The following is a 16,592-nucleotide window of genomic DNA, read 5'->3' as shown; positions in this document are numbered from 1 at the left end:
GGGCATTTATCCAGGAATCCGTAGCCGTAGATTTACTGCGCAAGGAAAATGGCTTGTAATGGAATAGCTCCGGGCATAAATGTCAGAGGCCACAACCCTTTTCCTCACACAGTAAGTATCGAGCCTATTTGAATCCAGTTTTCTGTGTGCTTACATCTTACATTTTACAGAGCAAAGAAAACTTTATACTGTAATTCTATACCTCAAGAACCTCACTTCTATAAGAGCCTTGTTCCTGAAAATTAGCTATACTTGTTTAATTCAGTTCTAGCAGCTATCTAGAATATTCCAACAGGTACACTCACTGAAGCGAGTGTACATAATACGTAATTCCAAGAAAATTACAATATAATTGCTATCACTATATATATTGAATGAGTTTACTGTATGATGACGTTACACTGAGAAGAATGCACTGTGTACCGTGTTGTTATACCGTCTACCAATGATGTTCTCCTGTGTGAAGTCACTACTGCTTAATTCCTCAGTCATGGTTTTCAGGCAATATGTGTGCTCAAAAGTCTGTAGTAGCAATGGCAACAAGTAGTTCCAAGGGCTAGCCCACTAAACCATTCAGCAGTCAGGCAAATGAACTGAGGCCTGGTGGACTGTCTGGTGGTATGGGGTACAGTATATTGTGGACAGATTTGCTGCAGATTTCACTGTATGTGGATTTCTTTATACAGTATGTAACTATGTTTATGGGGAAATGTTTTCGGTGGTTTTCTTGCACAGAATGAAATGTAAAGTAATAAATAAATGAACATGCACAATATAAAACACACTTATGAATGTTTTGTACCCAGTTAAGTGTTTTAGGAGTCTGCAATTTATGTTTTAAACTTTTACATTTTTGAAAACATTCTTTTTTTTTTTTTAAAGCCTAACAATGTAATTGTGTCATTTTAGGGGCCCCAAGGATTACCAGGAATTAAGGTATGTTTAAGTGTCCATTTTACATTTTAATGATTTAATGCCATTAATAAATGAAAGCATGAAAGGGATAAGCTTTGGAATAGTGTTAAAAAATAGGAATTATTAATATACTTAAATCATATTTATGAAAACAATCTTCCAGCATACAGTATACTACATAAAATAATGTAACAATAATAGGAATGAGCAGAAAGGTATATGGATGAGTCCAAGTTCATTGTGGCTGATACGCTATGGCGTGTCCCCGATCGCTGGAGTGCATTTCCATTCAATCCTATGCGCCACAAACATGCACGCACATCGCGCCATGATACGCTATGGCGTGTCACCGATCATGGGAGTGCTTCTTCATTCAATCCTATTGCGAATGCGCGTCTCCAATCGCGGGAGTGCGTCTCCTATTCATTCCTATGGAAACGCAAATGCGCATCTCCGATCTCGGGAGTCCGTCTCGCGCCACTCATGCTGTGATTCGCTGCGCTACAGCAAGGATGTAGCTGGGCATATCTGTAGGGGATGTTCAAAATTGGCAGCATAGTCAAAAAAGCAAGTGACTTTATACGGGCAAATCCATGTTGCACTGTAGGTGAGGTAGAATTAAAATGTGCAAAGAGATTTCATGGGTGTTGTATTTAGATGGAAGGTTAGTTTAGAAGAGAGTTGTAGGAAATAAATTGTTTTAATGCACGTCACGAAATGTGAAGGCCAGTGGGAGAAGGAGATACTGTACAGGGGTAAATGTAATAACCTGCTAATTGCAGACACCCACAAGTTTTTGAGGATTTAACCACTAGATTTGAAGTGGCAAAATTTTTAAAGGCAAAACGAGGTTGGTTTTGCCTTTTAAATTATTGTCGCTTTAAAGCTAGTTTCTAAATTGTCGTAAACTCTCGGGGGCCGACAACTCACAGGCTATTACATATAATAATTATCTTTCCTGATCCACCACATGAAACAAAAAAAAGATGATCTTTATTGTAAAATAAAAAATTTATATAGTACAGTACTACCTTTTTATGATAAATTAAACTACATTATATTCAGTGATTTATTTTACAAAAAATATTATCTATTTTATATATAGTTATTCTTAAATCAATTATTAATAGTTTTTTCCATCAGTCCGCTGCTCCAATGTGATATATTTACAACTGTAACAGTACGAAAGAATCTGGTGCACCCAGAAATAAATTAATTTTAAAAATGATAGCGTGTATTGTACAGATAAACAATCATCATTTAATTTATACATAATGCACTCACTTATAAAGTCCATAATAAAATATCTTATTGTGTACATCTTTCTGGTGAAAACTTCTCTGTATCGATCCTAATCATTGGTGGTACTTATCACCTAAATCATTCAAGGGAGGATTTTTAAAGGCAAAAAATGACTACTACACTAGTTAGCTCCTAGTTAGAGTGGAAAGTGCAAAGGGAATGGAGCCTGTGTATACATCAGTGATTGATTAGTAAGTATCAAAGAAACCCTTTGATGTGCATATCGCACCATGGTTATGTGAGTCTGAGCGCAAAGGGAAATCGCCTCTGATGTTTGTCCATGTATTACACCTTGCTGTTCTTCTGTTTTCTGCTTTTTGAGAGGAAATAGAAGATCACGTGAATGCAATCACCTGGAACACTGAAGACTCAGAATATTCTATCACTAACAGCACTTCTGGTCCACTTATTTTTTGTTGTTGCTGGAGAAGTGGTGTTCCAGAGTGTTTGAACTTGGCTGCAGTTAGGGGGCGCATGTTGCATCGATCCTTTCTTTTATACTGGTTAGCTCCTCTCTATATGTTTTTTAGGGAGACTCCGGAGCTGTTATTGGTATGCAAGGATTGCTGATAAAAGGGGAGAAAGGATTACCCGGAATTAATGGTTTACCAGTAAGTTCATTCAATATTTATATTTCACAATATTAGAAATGTATTTTAAACAATAAGATAATGTACATTATAATAACAAAAATTGTGCCCCCTGGCACTAATGATATGAGTTTTTCTAGTGTGTCTAGCAGTAATAGAACACATGTAAAAGGGTATTATAACAGAAATTATTTATTCCTCATACATTCCTGATTTTACAAAGCAATTTGCTCTATCTGCATGTGCTTGCCATAGGTAAAACACACTGTGGAACACTACAGTGACTACCAAATTTTAATACATGTATTACTAGCTTTTATTGTAAAAAGTAAAACACCTAACACAATGCTAGTGAGAACCTGGTCTTAGGACCTCATTCAGAGTCGGTCGCAAGCACCGATGCGCTCGCAACCGACTCGATGGTTAGTTCTGTGCACGCGCAGCGGCCGCACTGCGCGTGCGCAAGCCCCGGAGCGACAGAGAAACTCTGTCGCTACAGAGCTCGCTACCAAAGGGGCGGCTGTCAATGTTGATCGACAGCTTGCCCCGTTTGGTAGGCGGGCCGGGGGGGTGGTTTACAAAACTGAGGCGTTCCTTAACGAACGCCTACCGTTTTGTGGGCGGCCGCACTGACATCATCAGTGATGTCAGTGGGGAGATTCCTGCTCCATCAGAGCAGAAAGCTCCCTGGGACTTACGAGTGCCCAGACCCAACCTTAGGGTCTAGTCGTAAGCCCCGATGGTCGCGATGGTCAAGACCATCGCGACCATCACCCATGTCGGTCGCTAGAGCTGTAGGTGTTAACCCACAGCTTAGTGATCGACAAGGAGGCGGTCATTCAGGATGCAAGCGGCTGCCCAGAATCAGTGCGACCGCTTGCAACTAACGACCGCCTCTGAATGAGGTCCTTAGTGCTTTAAAGATATATTGGACAGATTTAAGCTCAGCCATTATAATGTACTTCAGTTACCTGACATCTTTAAATGTAGACATTTGCAATGCAATAAATATGTTACTGTTTTACTTTTACACGCATACAGGGAACTCCTGGATTGCCAGGTTTAGAAGGACCAACAGGACCACCCGGACCACCAGGTCGTTTTGTGAGTGTTCATTGTATGATATATGGCAGGATGCACTATCATCAATTATGTTGTGAAATCCCTGTAAATACCGTTTTTGGGGGTTTTACTGCATTTCTCATATTCACCTACCTTTGGAAAGCAAAGCTTTTCCGCAGCTTGGAGGTGGTGGGCAACGCGTTCTTTAGATGGGCTTCTATCGCAAAGTGCTGTGAGAGGGACCTAATCAGATCCCCCCAAGCACCCCTCGAAGGAGCGAGTCATGCGATGCATGAGCAGAGCGAGTTCTGGGTCATCAACCTGGTAGTTCTTCTATTGCAAAGGACAGCTCTATCGGAAAAACTGTCCTTTGCGTTTTCTTCATGCATGCCGGCGTTATTAATGCTGACATGCATGTGATGAGTGGTGGAATGCATAACAAATTGCATCCATAGTCTACTATATCCAAATGATCATAAATATTACAGATTGCTTAAATAACAGGAAATAATTGTGGACCTATCATTTGCACACAAGACACATACTGTATGTAATAAGTCCTTCTATAAACCTAATAAATTATTTGTTACAAAAGTGTATAATTTATGTTATGTTCACGTTTACAGAACAGCACATAGATGCATCAGTATTAAGTGGAAATGTGGAGAAGTTACTCAAAGCAGCCAATCAGCTCCTAGCTAACCTTTACCAAGTACATTCTATAATATGATATGTAGAAGCTGATTGGTTGCTATGGGCAACTTTAAGAGTTTTCACAATTACTGACTACCTGCTTAAGGGCTGGATTCAATTAGCGGCGGTAATTTACTAGGTGAAGAAAAGGCTGCTTGCCTCTAGTTTTTACACCCAAAGCTATTCATTTACAACCCCTTTTCCTCGGGTGGTAAAATTGCGACTAAAGCTGGCCACACATCTAAAGATTTTCTGTCCAACAAGTCAACTAGTTGATTGGTTGGAATGAAAACCTGCTAAGGTATGAAAGCAAATGACAATCAGCAATTTGCTCCAAAACACCGGAAAATGTACAAAAACTGTTATATGATCAAATTGTTTAGATCAAACATTGAACAAACTTGTCTGACCGACCATTTTCATCTGTTTTCTGCCATTTAGGAGCAAATTGCTGATTGTCATTTGCTTTCATACGTTACCAGATTTTCATTCCAACCAATCAGCTAGTTGGCTGGTTGGACAGATAATCTTTAAATGTGTGGCCAGCTTAACACGTGTTAACCTATAGGTTCCAGGATAAGTACCCGGAGCTATTGGTTAAGTGATACCCACTATAAGGGCACTTACCACTAAGTGCAGTCTGCAGTTAATTACCATGGCTAATTGAATCCGGCCCTAAATGTCTAATACGCTTTAACTTAAGCTAAATTACCTTAACATGCTATTGCTGGATTGCCTGACATCTCCATGTGTGTAGTATAATAGCAAAACCTCCACATCTCACATATTTTACCTGTTTTCATTTATCACTGCTACTGTACCTACAGTAGCATTTTGTATTATAATTACATCTATTTGATATTATTTGTCCTCCTTATCATGCAGCCAGTAATAATGAAGAAGCATAAACTGACATTTTCCAATATAGCATACCTCCCAACATGACACTTTCCAGGAGAGACAAAATCCTCTGTTCCTGCACTTCCTTTTTAATTTATGACTGCAGACACCTGTAGTAAAGCACCTTCTAATCAATTACCTAGTTCAACACAGGTGACGGCAATCATAAATTAAGAGGGAAGTCCAGGAGCAGAGCATTTTGTCCTTTCTGGAATGGGTCATGTTGGGAGGTATGAATATAAGTTTTTGAGTAGCTCTACACACTTAACGATATGCTCTGTGAGCGATATCGTTAAGTGTTATCCCTTGAACTCCAGGGCTTAATGTCGGGAACGACATTGAGCATACACACTGAACTATATAATTAATGATATAGTTTAGTGACGTCACCCTGCCACATCCCCGACCTTGCAGAATCTGACGATATTGTCAGATAGTCCTGCAAGTTAAAGCGATGGCAGATATCGTTAACGATCCGCGGGAGCGTGCATCGTTAACGTTATCGTGCATACACACTGGACGTTATTGAACGTCATGAACGATAACGATGTCGTTATTGTCCATATAGTTCACTTTATCATCTATTGTGTATGAGCCTTCAAACATCACATGAGAGTACACAGAATGGATCATAGCTCCTATGCATTGGGATAAGAGAGGACAGTAGGATGATCCACCATGTTCTAGGGGCAGATAGTAAGGATCAGCACATACTGGTAGATGGTGAAAAAAGTTACATTTATTTACAAACTGTACATCACTTGTAAGAGCCCAATGACCGTTTCAATCTACACAATTGTCCTCATGGCCATGTATGTATAAACATTGCATCTGTTATTTTCAACATCCTGAGTGATTTCTGTCCAGATGAAGGGTTTGACATTAGTTGGCCAGCTTTATATATATATATATATATATATATTGCAAGTGAACGTGGAACTAACATTCCTTGTTTTTAGTTACACTTGTTCTAAAGAGGAATTTGTTTACAAGAATGAAGACTAAACATGTGCAGCCTCTTGAAGTGCAAAAGTTACACTGACCTCTGTCAGTGTCGCAATTCTCGGATAGATAACAGATGCGACCCGTATTAGGATTGACTAGACCTATAACTGAGGTGCGGAGTCTAACGTGCCGGCGGTGTTCACCAGGGACCACCGCAAGGAGGTATGGACTTAGCTGCGTCCGACACGCAGGTCGCGGCCTTTAGCCTAGGTTCCCTTAATCAGGTGCTGATGAACTCAGATGAAGTGGAGGTAAACAGTGTAGTCAACAAGCCAGGTCAGAATCCAGAGCAAACGGTACCAGGGGTCAGACAATATCAAAGTCAGGAGTGGAGCCAAGGTCAGAATCGGAATATCAAGCACAGTACCAGGGAGGAGACAGAGAAGGGTCAGGAACAGACCAAGGTCAGAACGAGGAGACTATAACATGGGTATGAATGCTGGAGTAAGGTAATGGAGCCTATACTCTGGCACTGGAGTGCTCCCAGGAACTTCCTGATATAGGTCGGGGTTCAATACAGCACCAATAACTCCGTGCCTGACCCTTTAAATTTTAAACAGCGGTGCACGCGTCCCTATGGGAGCCACGGTCGCCTGCACACAGAGGCCCTGATTCAGAGCCGGACGCTCTGACAGAGAGCTCGCTCTGAATCAGGGCCGTCCTTCTTGTTTTTCAGATCGGCCACCCACAGCTATAGCGAGCGGCCAGGAAGATGGTCGCGATGGTCAAGACAGCGGCCAGGAAGATGGTCGCGATGGTCAAGACCATCGCGACCATCGGGATTGCGACGAGACCCTTGTGATAGGGTCTCGTTGCCGCAAGCCCCAGAGTGCTTTCGGCTCTAGCAGAGCCGAAAGCACTCCCACTGACATTACTTGTGATGTCAGTGGGGCCGGCCCCAGACGGTAGGGGTTCCCATGGGAACGCCTCCGTCTGGGCAGCCACGCCCTTGGCCCGCCCACCAAAGGGGGCATGCTGTCACTCAACATCGACAGCACGCCCCCTTTGGTACGAGACCCGGAACGACGGATTGGGCGTCGCTATCTGGGGCTCGCGCATGCGAACGACGGAACCGGCTCCGTCATGCGCATGCGCACTGGGCCACCATCGACCCGCTTCTGAGTGCATAGCGCTCGCGAGCGTGTCTGAATCGGGCCCAGAGCCGCCGGGGAGAGAGAGCAACTGACAGTGGGCGCTGAGGATCTCCTGGCCGCTGTCCTTTGCCAGCCTGGACCCCAGTGCCCCCGGATATGATAAGTGACCATCGAGTTCGGCTGCACTGTGACAGTAAGGAAGACAGTAAAATTCTGATTAGGACTGTTTTAGTCCTGTGAACATTCAGTAGTAATGACAGGCTGGTTTTGTCCAGGCCTACTTAGCAAGCACTTACCCACAGCTATTGCTGACAAATAAATGTGAAACATCTTGAATTCCATATTCTAAACTTAAATTCCTTTTTATTTCAGGGATCAGCAGGCCCACCCGGACCACCAGGACCAAAGGTTGGTATAGATTAAAAATGTACATTAATATATAAATGTTCAGTAAGATACCTCTGCAATATTACTTCTTTTACATTTTTGCAGGGATCAATGGGCCTAAGCTTCCATGGAGCACAGGGTCAGAAGGTGAGAGGTTATTTAGCGGTTATTCTTGGTGCACTGTGTGGTATCTGTTTTTGTTTTCTTCCATTTCTGAACAAATAAATTATGTTTTCCAAAAGATAAAACATTGTTTTTAATACTGTATATGTTCCACTTTCAATAAACCATTGAATGGCTGTTAAAATACTGGCTGTTATATTTCATGTGTGCTGGGCAATAAACACACTGAGCATTTTTTAACTTGCATTCAAAAAATTAATAATCCTTAATAGGTAGATTGTACTTCTTGACATGCCAACACCTATGTGGGTCTATTTATGAAGATGGCGCAGTAACAAAGTTCTGCTATTGCCACTCATTGCGCAGTCTACTAATTACATATCACCTGGACAGCTGAGTGATACTCACCTCCCTAGTGATACTGGCTGGCAACAGTAAGAGGAGTCTTGCCGCTTCGCCAGTCAGGCCTAAGGCTTTGTCAGGGACTTCAGTAGATATAAAAAAGCCCTATCTTCAGCATGTTTTCTCTGGAGAAATGGACTCTCTCCTTTTAGTAAATAGATCCATCTGCCTGGTGAACACAGGATCATTATATCACATAGCTCTAGTTCATTTTATATGTAACTTTTTTTTTTTGTAAAAGTACAGTACTCCATCCATATAGCCCCACCCTTACTACACGACCAGTTTTGGCCAATGATTAAAACTGTTGTTATACAATGGGAGTACTTCATTACTTGTACAATAGTTACTTTTTGTTACTTTACTTCAGATTTGTATTTTCAGACATCTCCTTTTTAATTTCCAAATTATTCTGATTTTACATATTTGTAACCATTTTCTGTAGGGTGAGCCAGGACCTCAAGGACCTCAAGGAGCCCAATGTGGAGCGTTCCATGGCAATACAAATTGTACAGTATTGTATAAGGTAATGCATTTTTTTATATTGTTTATGTAACAATTATTGCAGTATCTGATAGCTGAGTGTACCCAGTGAGAACAACACTTTAGCGTGCTGGGCAAAACATATTTAATATCCATGCCCAGATATGCATTTGATTGGATATGTTACTTTTATACACATTAAGTGTTTTGTTTTTTTTGGACAAAATGGGCAAATATTTTAATAACATATTAATAAAAATTATTGTTGTTACTGGCAACATTAGCATAGCTGTAGTCCTCATCATAAATGCTTTTTTGTGCAAGAAAGTTATTTTTTATTTATGAAATAATACATTAAAATATAATACTGGTGGTTTTAGAGGTTAAACAGTGTTAATATGACTGATAAAGTGATGGGACTTTATTTTATAATAATATTGTAATATTGAAGCAGTTATGTTATAATAATTAATAACTAAATTATATCCCATTTATCTTATTATTACTAAACAGGTGATAACTCGCAAAGTAATAATAGGGAAATATACCTGTTCAAATACCATATGGACAATTATATTCATATCTAGAAAGACTGTATGTAAGACATAATTTCATTTAAGTACTGTGTATACAGTATTTTAATATTTGATTTTCACTAATAATAATTACACATAATATAAAACAGAGTAATTAAGAATAATGATATTACATTATCACATACAATACAATACAGTATGTATTTACTTTGTGCGTGTGACAAAAACCTACATATTACAGTGTGATATGTGTGTGAGGAGGGCAGAGCCTAGTGTTTGCAAAATAAATAAGCATAAAAAACAAATACGAATATTAAAAAATGTATCTTAAATCTTTAAAGATTTTTTTTTAAAAAGCATATTATTTTAAAAAATAATTTTCAGGTAAAGCAGTGATACAAGAACTGCCATGATAGTTGTTAAAACGGCTTCCCCATGCACAAGCAATATTTTCACTAGCAGTGACCCTATAAAATGAGAATAAAATCCTAGTGATTTATTAAATAAAATTGTGGCGCTTACCGGCCACCATTGGGTTCATTTATAGGGAGTTAAACTTGGTTTTGCTTTTGTTCATCCACGTAACGTTTAACCGGCAGCAATCATACAAGTTGGATTGATGCAGAAATACAGATGCTGAAGATGAGCAGTGATACAGATGGTGAAGAAGGAGCACAAGTATAGGTGGTGGGGAAGGGGCAGAGGCATAGATGATGGGGAGGGGGCAGAGGCCCAGATTGCAATGGGCAGCAGAGATAAAGATTATGAAGTGGACTGAAGCACGGGTGGAAAAAGGTCAGAGGAACAGATTGTAAGTGGGCAGTGGGGCAGAGTGTAACAGGGAAGGGTGCAGAGACACACCTCATAGTTTACATCTGAGCACCTGTCTTCTCTACAGGCAGTACAGTGTAGCCACAGCAGCAACTCACATTTCCTCATCTATTTCATGCCCTACCAATAAAAGCAGGGGGAAAGAAAAGAGGGTAAGAGTTCTGGTGTGTGTGTCACATGCTGAGGCTGTAGGAAGTACTGAACCGATAGGGGAAAGAAGAACTGATTGGGAAGAGCCAATAAGTGCACACATACTAGTTCCACCTTAACATGACTCTGATAGTGAATCAAAAGCAAATCACAGTCCAAATCATGGGTGTTGATGAATCCTCCCTGTCAGATTGGGCACCATACATGTGTACTACCTGTGCCCCCCTGACGGTGGCCCGGGGAGGTATGGATTTTATGGTTTCTATTGTTTAACCAGACACATGCAATATCAACTCCATGCCATGCTATTTATGAATTACATCTATATTAATCAATTTTTTTCAGTAGTTAAAAAACTTGATGTCCAGTTTTATATCCATGGTAATGTTTGTCTTCTGGCTTCTTACTAGGGAGAAAAGGGTATGGATGGCGATAAAGGTGACCAGGGAATGCCGGTAAGTCAGATGTATAACTTACTAATTATATAGTCATCTCAGCTAGGCAGATGTGTGTAGCCATACTGAATTGGCAATGTACTATATTATGCCATTGTGATCCTTACTCACAAACTGTTCTTTCCCACATGCTAACATACATTATAGATGAGGGATGTTATCCCACTCACATGTCATTTGTTTCCTTTCTCCAGTTCAACTATAGATATCAGTTTACAATATTGCAGAAGTCTTGCTCATAAAGGGATGACTGGCTGAGTAGTTGGGCCAGAATCCATTTTATCAGTCATAATAGTAATAGCAATTATAATATTGTTGCCAACCAAATATACCTTTATACATTTGAATCCACCAGTTTGTAGTTTGGTGTCTTATAATTAGGACTATATAGTATTACATATTGACATGCATGTATATAGCAGTGATGGGCACCAGGTGGCGCTCCATGTCCCCAGCTCCTTCCTGCTTTATTTATTGCTTTGTTATAGCTTGTAACACTTGTTTAAAATGCCTGCTGATACAGTATATTATTACAGCTAGCTATCAATTCCATTGATTAGATGTATTGTTTTAATCTATTACTGAGATTAAGGTTAAGGTGCTAACCCCTTTTGAGGATAGAGGGCCACCCATGTGGCCTCTGAAGTGCATCGGGCACCTACCACTGATGTATACTGTTTGTAGGTTAGGTAAATTCTCATTTCTAAAGTCTCTTTTGTTTAGGGAAATCCTGGATTAAGTATTAAAGGTGAAAAAGGAGAGCCTGGAAAACAAGGGCCAAGAGTGAGTGACATCTTGGGACAATTTCTACAGTAGATTAATTCCTGGGCAATATGTACCTATATGTATAATGATAAGGTATGATGAACCATGAAACAAAGTTCACTAGGTCTGGCTGAAAACTCAGACATTTCTGAGAGGTAAATGCTACAAGCTAAAGTTTGGGCTGTTGAGCATGAGACGTAGTCATCAGTGTAATTCTGCTATTATATATAATATATATTTAGCCAGTATACATTTTGGAATAGCAATGTTGAAATTTGAAAATGCATTTGCTGTAGATTGTAAAGCCGTAAGCAGCAATATATGTAGCTGCTAAACACTGCACTGAATATTGCAGTAAAATAATCTAACTGCTAATGTTCAATCCCCTACGACAAAATGCAGCAGCCAAATCTAATTGTAATAGCCCCCTGGCCCGAGTGCAGAAATATAAGTGCTTTTCCAGGTACTGCTGTGTACATTTGTATGTGGTCTATTATACGGTATGCCGAGGACTTGAAGTACACCATACTCAAAATATACCAAATTACAATGACTAAATACCCCTCTCTCTTTACCACATGGTCCATGGCATTAATGTCCCCATTCAGCTGTTTAGCAGTCTCCTCGCAGTAACTCTAGGTGGAGACATACCATGTTTCCCCGATAATAAGACCTACCCTGAAAGTAAGCCCTACCCTTACTTTTGTAGCCCGGTCTAAAATAAGCCCTACCCCAAAAATAAGACCTACCTTATTCTCTTTTTGAGCTGGGAATGCTGCAGAGACCAGCGTTCCCAGTCATGCAGTGCATAAGGGGCACTGCTGTCAATGTTCGTTAAAATAAGACCTACCCCGAAAATGAGCCCTATGGTGTTTTTTGGAACCAAAAAAAAAATAAGACAGTGTCTTATTATCGGGGAAACACGGTATTATGATCAGTATATACTCACAGAACAGCTGACACTTTTTTCTTCTAGTTTTCAAAACTAAATAGTGATCTCCCAGGGAAAGCTCTCATGCCATAGTCAGAATTTTAGATACTGTAAATGGAAGAGTGTAGCTAAGTGACAATGTAACCCAATCTTTATATAGTTCCTATATTTCAACTGCTAATCCAGTGGCTCGTCTCTGCATATATTTAAGTGATTGTATGAATGCACTGTATTTAGTACATACATTTATTCTACTGTTTCTCTTAATTTAGGGGAAACCTGGTAAAGATGGAGAAAAGGGAGAAAGGGGATTTGATGTAAGTATACTTTTTTTGTTCAAATTAAACATATACAGAGACTTAAATATTATTCTATAAAAATCTCATTGTCAAGTTTTCATTTAGTTTAGAACATGTTTTAAAAAATATATTTAAAAAAAAAAGTGGAGTGTGTGTGTCAGTGGGGACTGATCATCAGTCCTTCCTGACACATACAGTACTACTACTGCTAACGCTATAAGTTGTAAGAGTTAGCAGCAGTAGTGTAGCTTATTGCATAGATTTCTGCAGTTTGAATGTCTTCAAAAATGAAACCACAGCAATTTTATCGCTTGATAACTTTATGGCAGTGTAGCCTATCTGGATTTTGCATGCCATAATATAAAGATTAAGATTATGCTGATTCTCTGCTATAGTGAAAAAGTGAATATTGTAAGTATGTTTCCAGTCACTTGTGAACCTTAGGTGTGAACATTAGGCATTGCGTTTCCCAATAGAATTAAAAATATCTACTGAATGTCATTAAATAAAACTCTAGGAGCTCTATTCAGAAATAGTGTCAATATTGTCCCGAATATTTTTGGGCAACATCAACACAATTCTTTTCCCAGTTATTCAGGAAAACACTATGTATATAGCCCTTTCCCGCGATTCTCTGACTACATTCTGCTCCGTCTCCTAAGTGGAGTTTCTACGGAGAAGTGTATGGAAGGGAGCAGTTTGAAGAAGCACTGGAAAGGGCTACATATATTTAGTGCATATAAAAATATATAGACTATATATATATATATATATATATATATATATAGCAGCAAGGCGGGCGGCACTCCTCGCATTTCCTAAGACAGATAGCCACACAATGGCTTCATGATTCCAACATTGGAATCATGAAGCCATTGTGTGGCGATCTGTTTTAGGGAATCCGAGTAGTGCCGCCCACCTTGCTGCTATTTTTTGTAGGTCACTGCTTCCCCCGGGAGGGCACCCAGGTATCTGTGTTTTCTTCATTGGAGTGCCGGTCATTATTTGGATTATATATATATTGCATTTTATTCACATCGCTGTGCGAATAAGGCGCATTTGAATCTAAAAAGTTGCTCAAAAAGACACTCAACTCTACAGAGTCACGCCACAGCATGTCGCTACTAGATGGGCTGTTTAACGTGCAAGGAAGCTAGATGTATAAGGACACATCTATATTTGTTTAACTAGACTTTCCATGTTATAATGAATATCTCTGAATCATTATTTTATCAGGGAAACCCAGGTAGCCCAGGTTTTCATGGAATTCCTGGACTACATGGACAAAAAGTAAGTATATTTTAATTTACTATATTAATAATAATAAAATACATTTACAAATGTGCATTAAATGAGACATTCAATAAAAGTAAGCGAGATACAGTATTTGCAGCATATACCAGTCCACAAGTGGAAAAAGGTGGAAATGGATTAGTGCCATAATGCTTCAACTCCCTCCTGAAATGTTACCCTTATGTATTCTCTTAATTCATAACTTACGACTTTATACTTCTTCATTTACCCTCCACCTATACTGTATGTATCTCTCCAAATCTACATATCTGTCTATACCATACCGCTGAATGACAATTCTTTCTACAGGGGGTAAAAGGGGATACTGGACCACAGGGACCTCCAGGAATCGTAAGTTGTGTTTTATTTTGTTTACATCCACCCCCACCCTCTACATTTAAGTTTTTCGTTTTCACACACGAGCAACACATGTTGGGTAATCTACACTCGACATGTACTCAGCTCTCTTCTGACCACTGACACAGCTGATGGAATGTTTCATTAATCAAGAAATTGGGATATTTATAATGGTTATTAACTCAACAAACGAACAGTTTAAACTTTCCATATTCCTGTGGTGTTTTCAGGTAATACATGATGGCCAGCACACTGTCACTGGGGAGAAAGGAGACACTGGACCACCTGGTTACCCTGGTAGAGGAGGAGAGAAGGGCGATAAAGGTAGGATCCCTGGGGTGTGATAGACAGGATAATAGTCTAGGCACTGAAATGCTTAGATGGATGCCTGGATGTGTAAATAAAAATGAGAATTCATTTTACAGGATAATATATTGAAATGAGATTCAGCGGGTGAGAGCAGGGTGCAGATCCGGGGCCTGGGGCCTTTGCTGGTTTGTAGGCGGCCAAATGGTCTATTTTCCCCTAATAAAGGGACTATTTTGTGTGCATGTCATTGGAATATGGAGACCAGGGGGTATATTTACTAAAGTGATGGTTTTTAGAAGTGGAAATGTAGCCCATAGCAACCAATCAGATTCTACTTATCATTTATCTAGCACCTTCTAGAAGATAATAGCTAGAATCTGATTGGTTGCTATGGGCTACATTTCCAAAAAAACACGCTTTAGTAAATATACCCCCCAGGACTCAGCCTGTTCTTCTACAGGATACCTGGTTTCCCTTCCAGATACCCTTAATACAGGAAAGTACATGACTAAATGCATTTTCACCAAGTGAAAAGTGATAAGAAAGTGATAAGGTGCCAGCCAATCAGCTCCCAACTGTCATCTCACAGGCTGTGTTTGCAAAATGACAGTTGGGCGCTGATTGGCTGGCACCTTATCACTTTCTAATCAGTTTTCACTCTGTCTCCTAACACTGCTTAGTAAATGCATACCTCCCAACATGACCCTCTCCAGGAGGGACACAATGCTCTGGTCCTGGACTTCCCTGGTAAGTTATGATTGGTTGTGGCTCCAGAGGTGGGGCTGCAGTACAGTCCAAAACTCAAATAGGGGAGTCACACCAACTGCCAGTGAGTCCCAGCCAGTGATGTTTGGCAGCGTGTGAAATGACAGTTGGTGTGGCTCCCCTATTTGAATTTTGAACTGTGCTGCAGCCCCACCTCTCACCAGGGAAGTCCAGGACCAGAGCATTGTGTCCCTCCTGGAGAGGGTCATGTTGGGAGGTATGGTAAATAGACCCCTAATACTGGAAGGAATGTACATATATCCCTTTGTCATCTTAGCAATTCCATTAAAGATTGACTGAAATATATGAAGAATCAATTTAGAAATTTGATCTTGGAAACCACCATACATGGTTTCAGACACTTAAGCTGACTGCATTTTGTATTGGTATTCCCTTGTCTCCACTGCATCCAAGCAGAATTGATTCATTTTTCACACATCATTATAGATTTTAAAGTCTTTATATAAGTGGTTAATTGATTTATTGTCAGTTTCATTATGTTCAATTTTGAAAGCTAACTTTACTAATGTAATATCAGTGCGACTTTCAATATTCAGCATATTCACAAAAAATGAACAAATGACTAAGCAATTAATTTTCAAAACCTTCAGTGTCTACAGATTTTGCTTGCTATATTTAAAAGGGCAATACAGGTTGAGTCTCCCATATCCAATATGCTTGGGACCAGGGGTATTTTGGATATCGGAATATTCCGTATTTTGGAATAATTGCATACCATATTGAAATGCTTTAGGAATAGGGCCCAAATCTAAACACAGAATGCATCTATGTTTTATATACACCTTATACACACAGCCTGAAGGTAATTTTACACAATATTTTCAATAATTTTGTGGCTCAAACAAAGTTTGTGTATGTACATGAAATTAATTTATGTTTCATATACACCCTATACACACAGCCTATAGGTCATTTTATACTTTA

The 16,592-nt window shown here is 39.7% G+C and overlaps 1 protein-coding gene across 1 annotated transcript in view; it reads left to right on the top strand.

The window, feature by feature from the left end:
• COL4A1 (collagen type IV alpha 1 chain) overlaps window positions 1-16,592 on the top strand; it is a 221,134-nt gene that overhangs the window by 134,641 nt on the left and 69,901 nt on the right. The window contains exons 8-19 of the mRNA XM_088458338.1: window positions 910-936; window positions 2,748-2,828; window positions 3,849-3,911; window positions 7,934-7,969; window positions 8,054-8,095; window positions 8,919-8,999; window positions 10,884-10,928; window positions 11,652-11,711; window positions 12,897-12,941; window positions 14,160-14,213; window positions 14,526-14,567; window positions 14,804-14,897. Coding sequence (XP_088314464.1) covers window positions 910-936; window positions 2,748-2,828; window positions 3,849-3,911; window positions 7,934-7,969; window positions 8,054-8,095; window positions 8,919-8,999; window positions 10,884-10,928; window positions 11,652-11,711; window positions 12,897-12,941; window positions 14,160-14,213; window positions 14,526-14,567; window positions 14,804-14,897 — 670 coding nt within the window. The remainder of the gene's footprint in view (window positions 1-909; window positions 937-2,747; window positions 2,829-3,848; window positions 3,912-7,933; window positions 7,970-8,053; window positions 8,096-8,918; window positions 9,000-10,883; window positions 10,929-11,651; window positions 11,712-12,896; window positions 12,942-14,159; window positions 14,214-14,525; window positions 14,568-14,803; window positions 14,898-16,592) is intronic.

Source organism: Taudactylus pleione, unplaced genomic scaffold, assembly GCF_031769625.1.
Source record: "Taudactylus pleione unplaced genomic scaffold, aTauple2 ptg000041l, whole genome shotgun sequence".
NCBI classification, from domain to species: Eukaryota; Metazoa; Chordata; class Amphibia; order Anura; family Myobatrachidae; genus Taudactylus; species Taudactylus pleione.
Note: the sequence above shows the minus strand (reverse complement) of the source record. Positions and strands in the feature narration are given on the sequence as shown.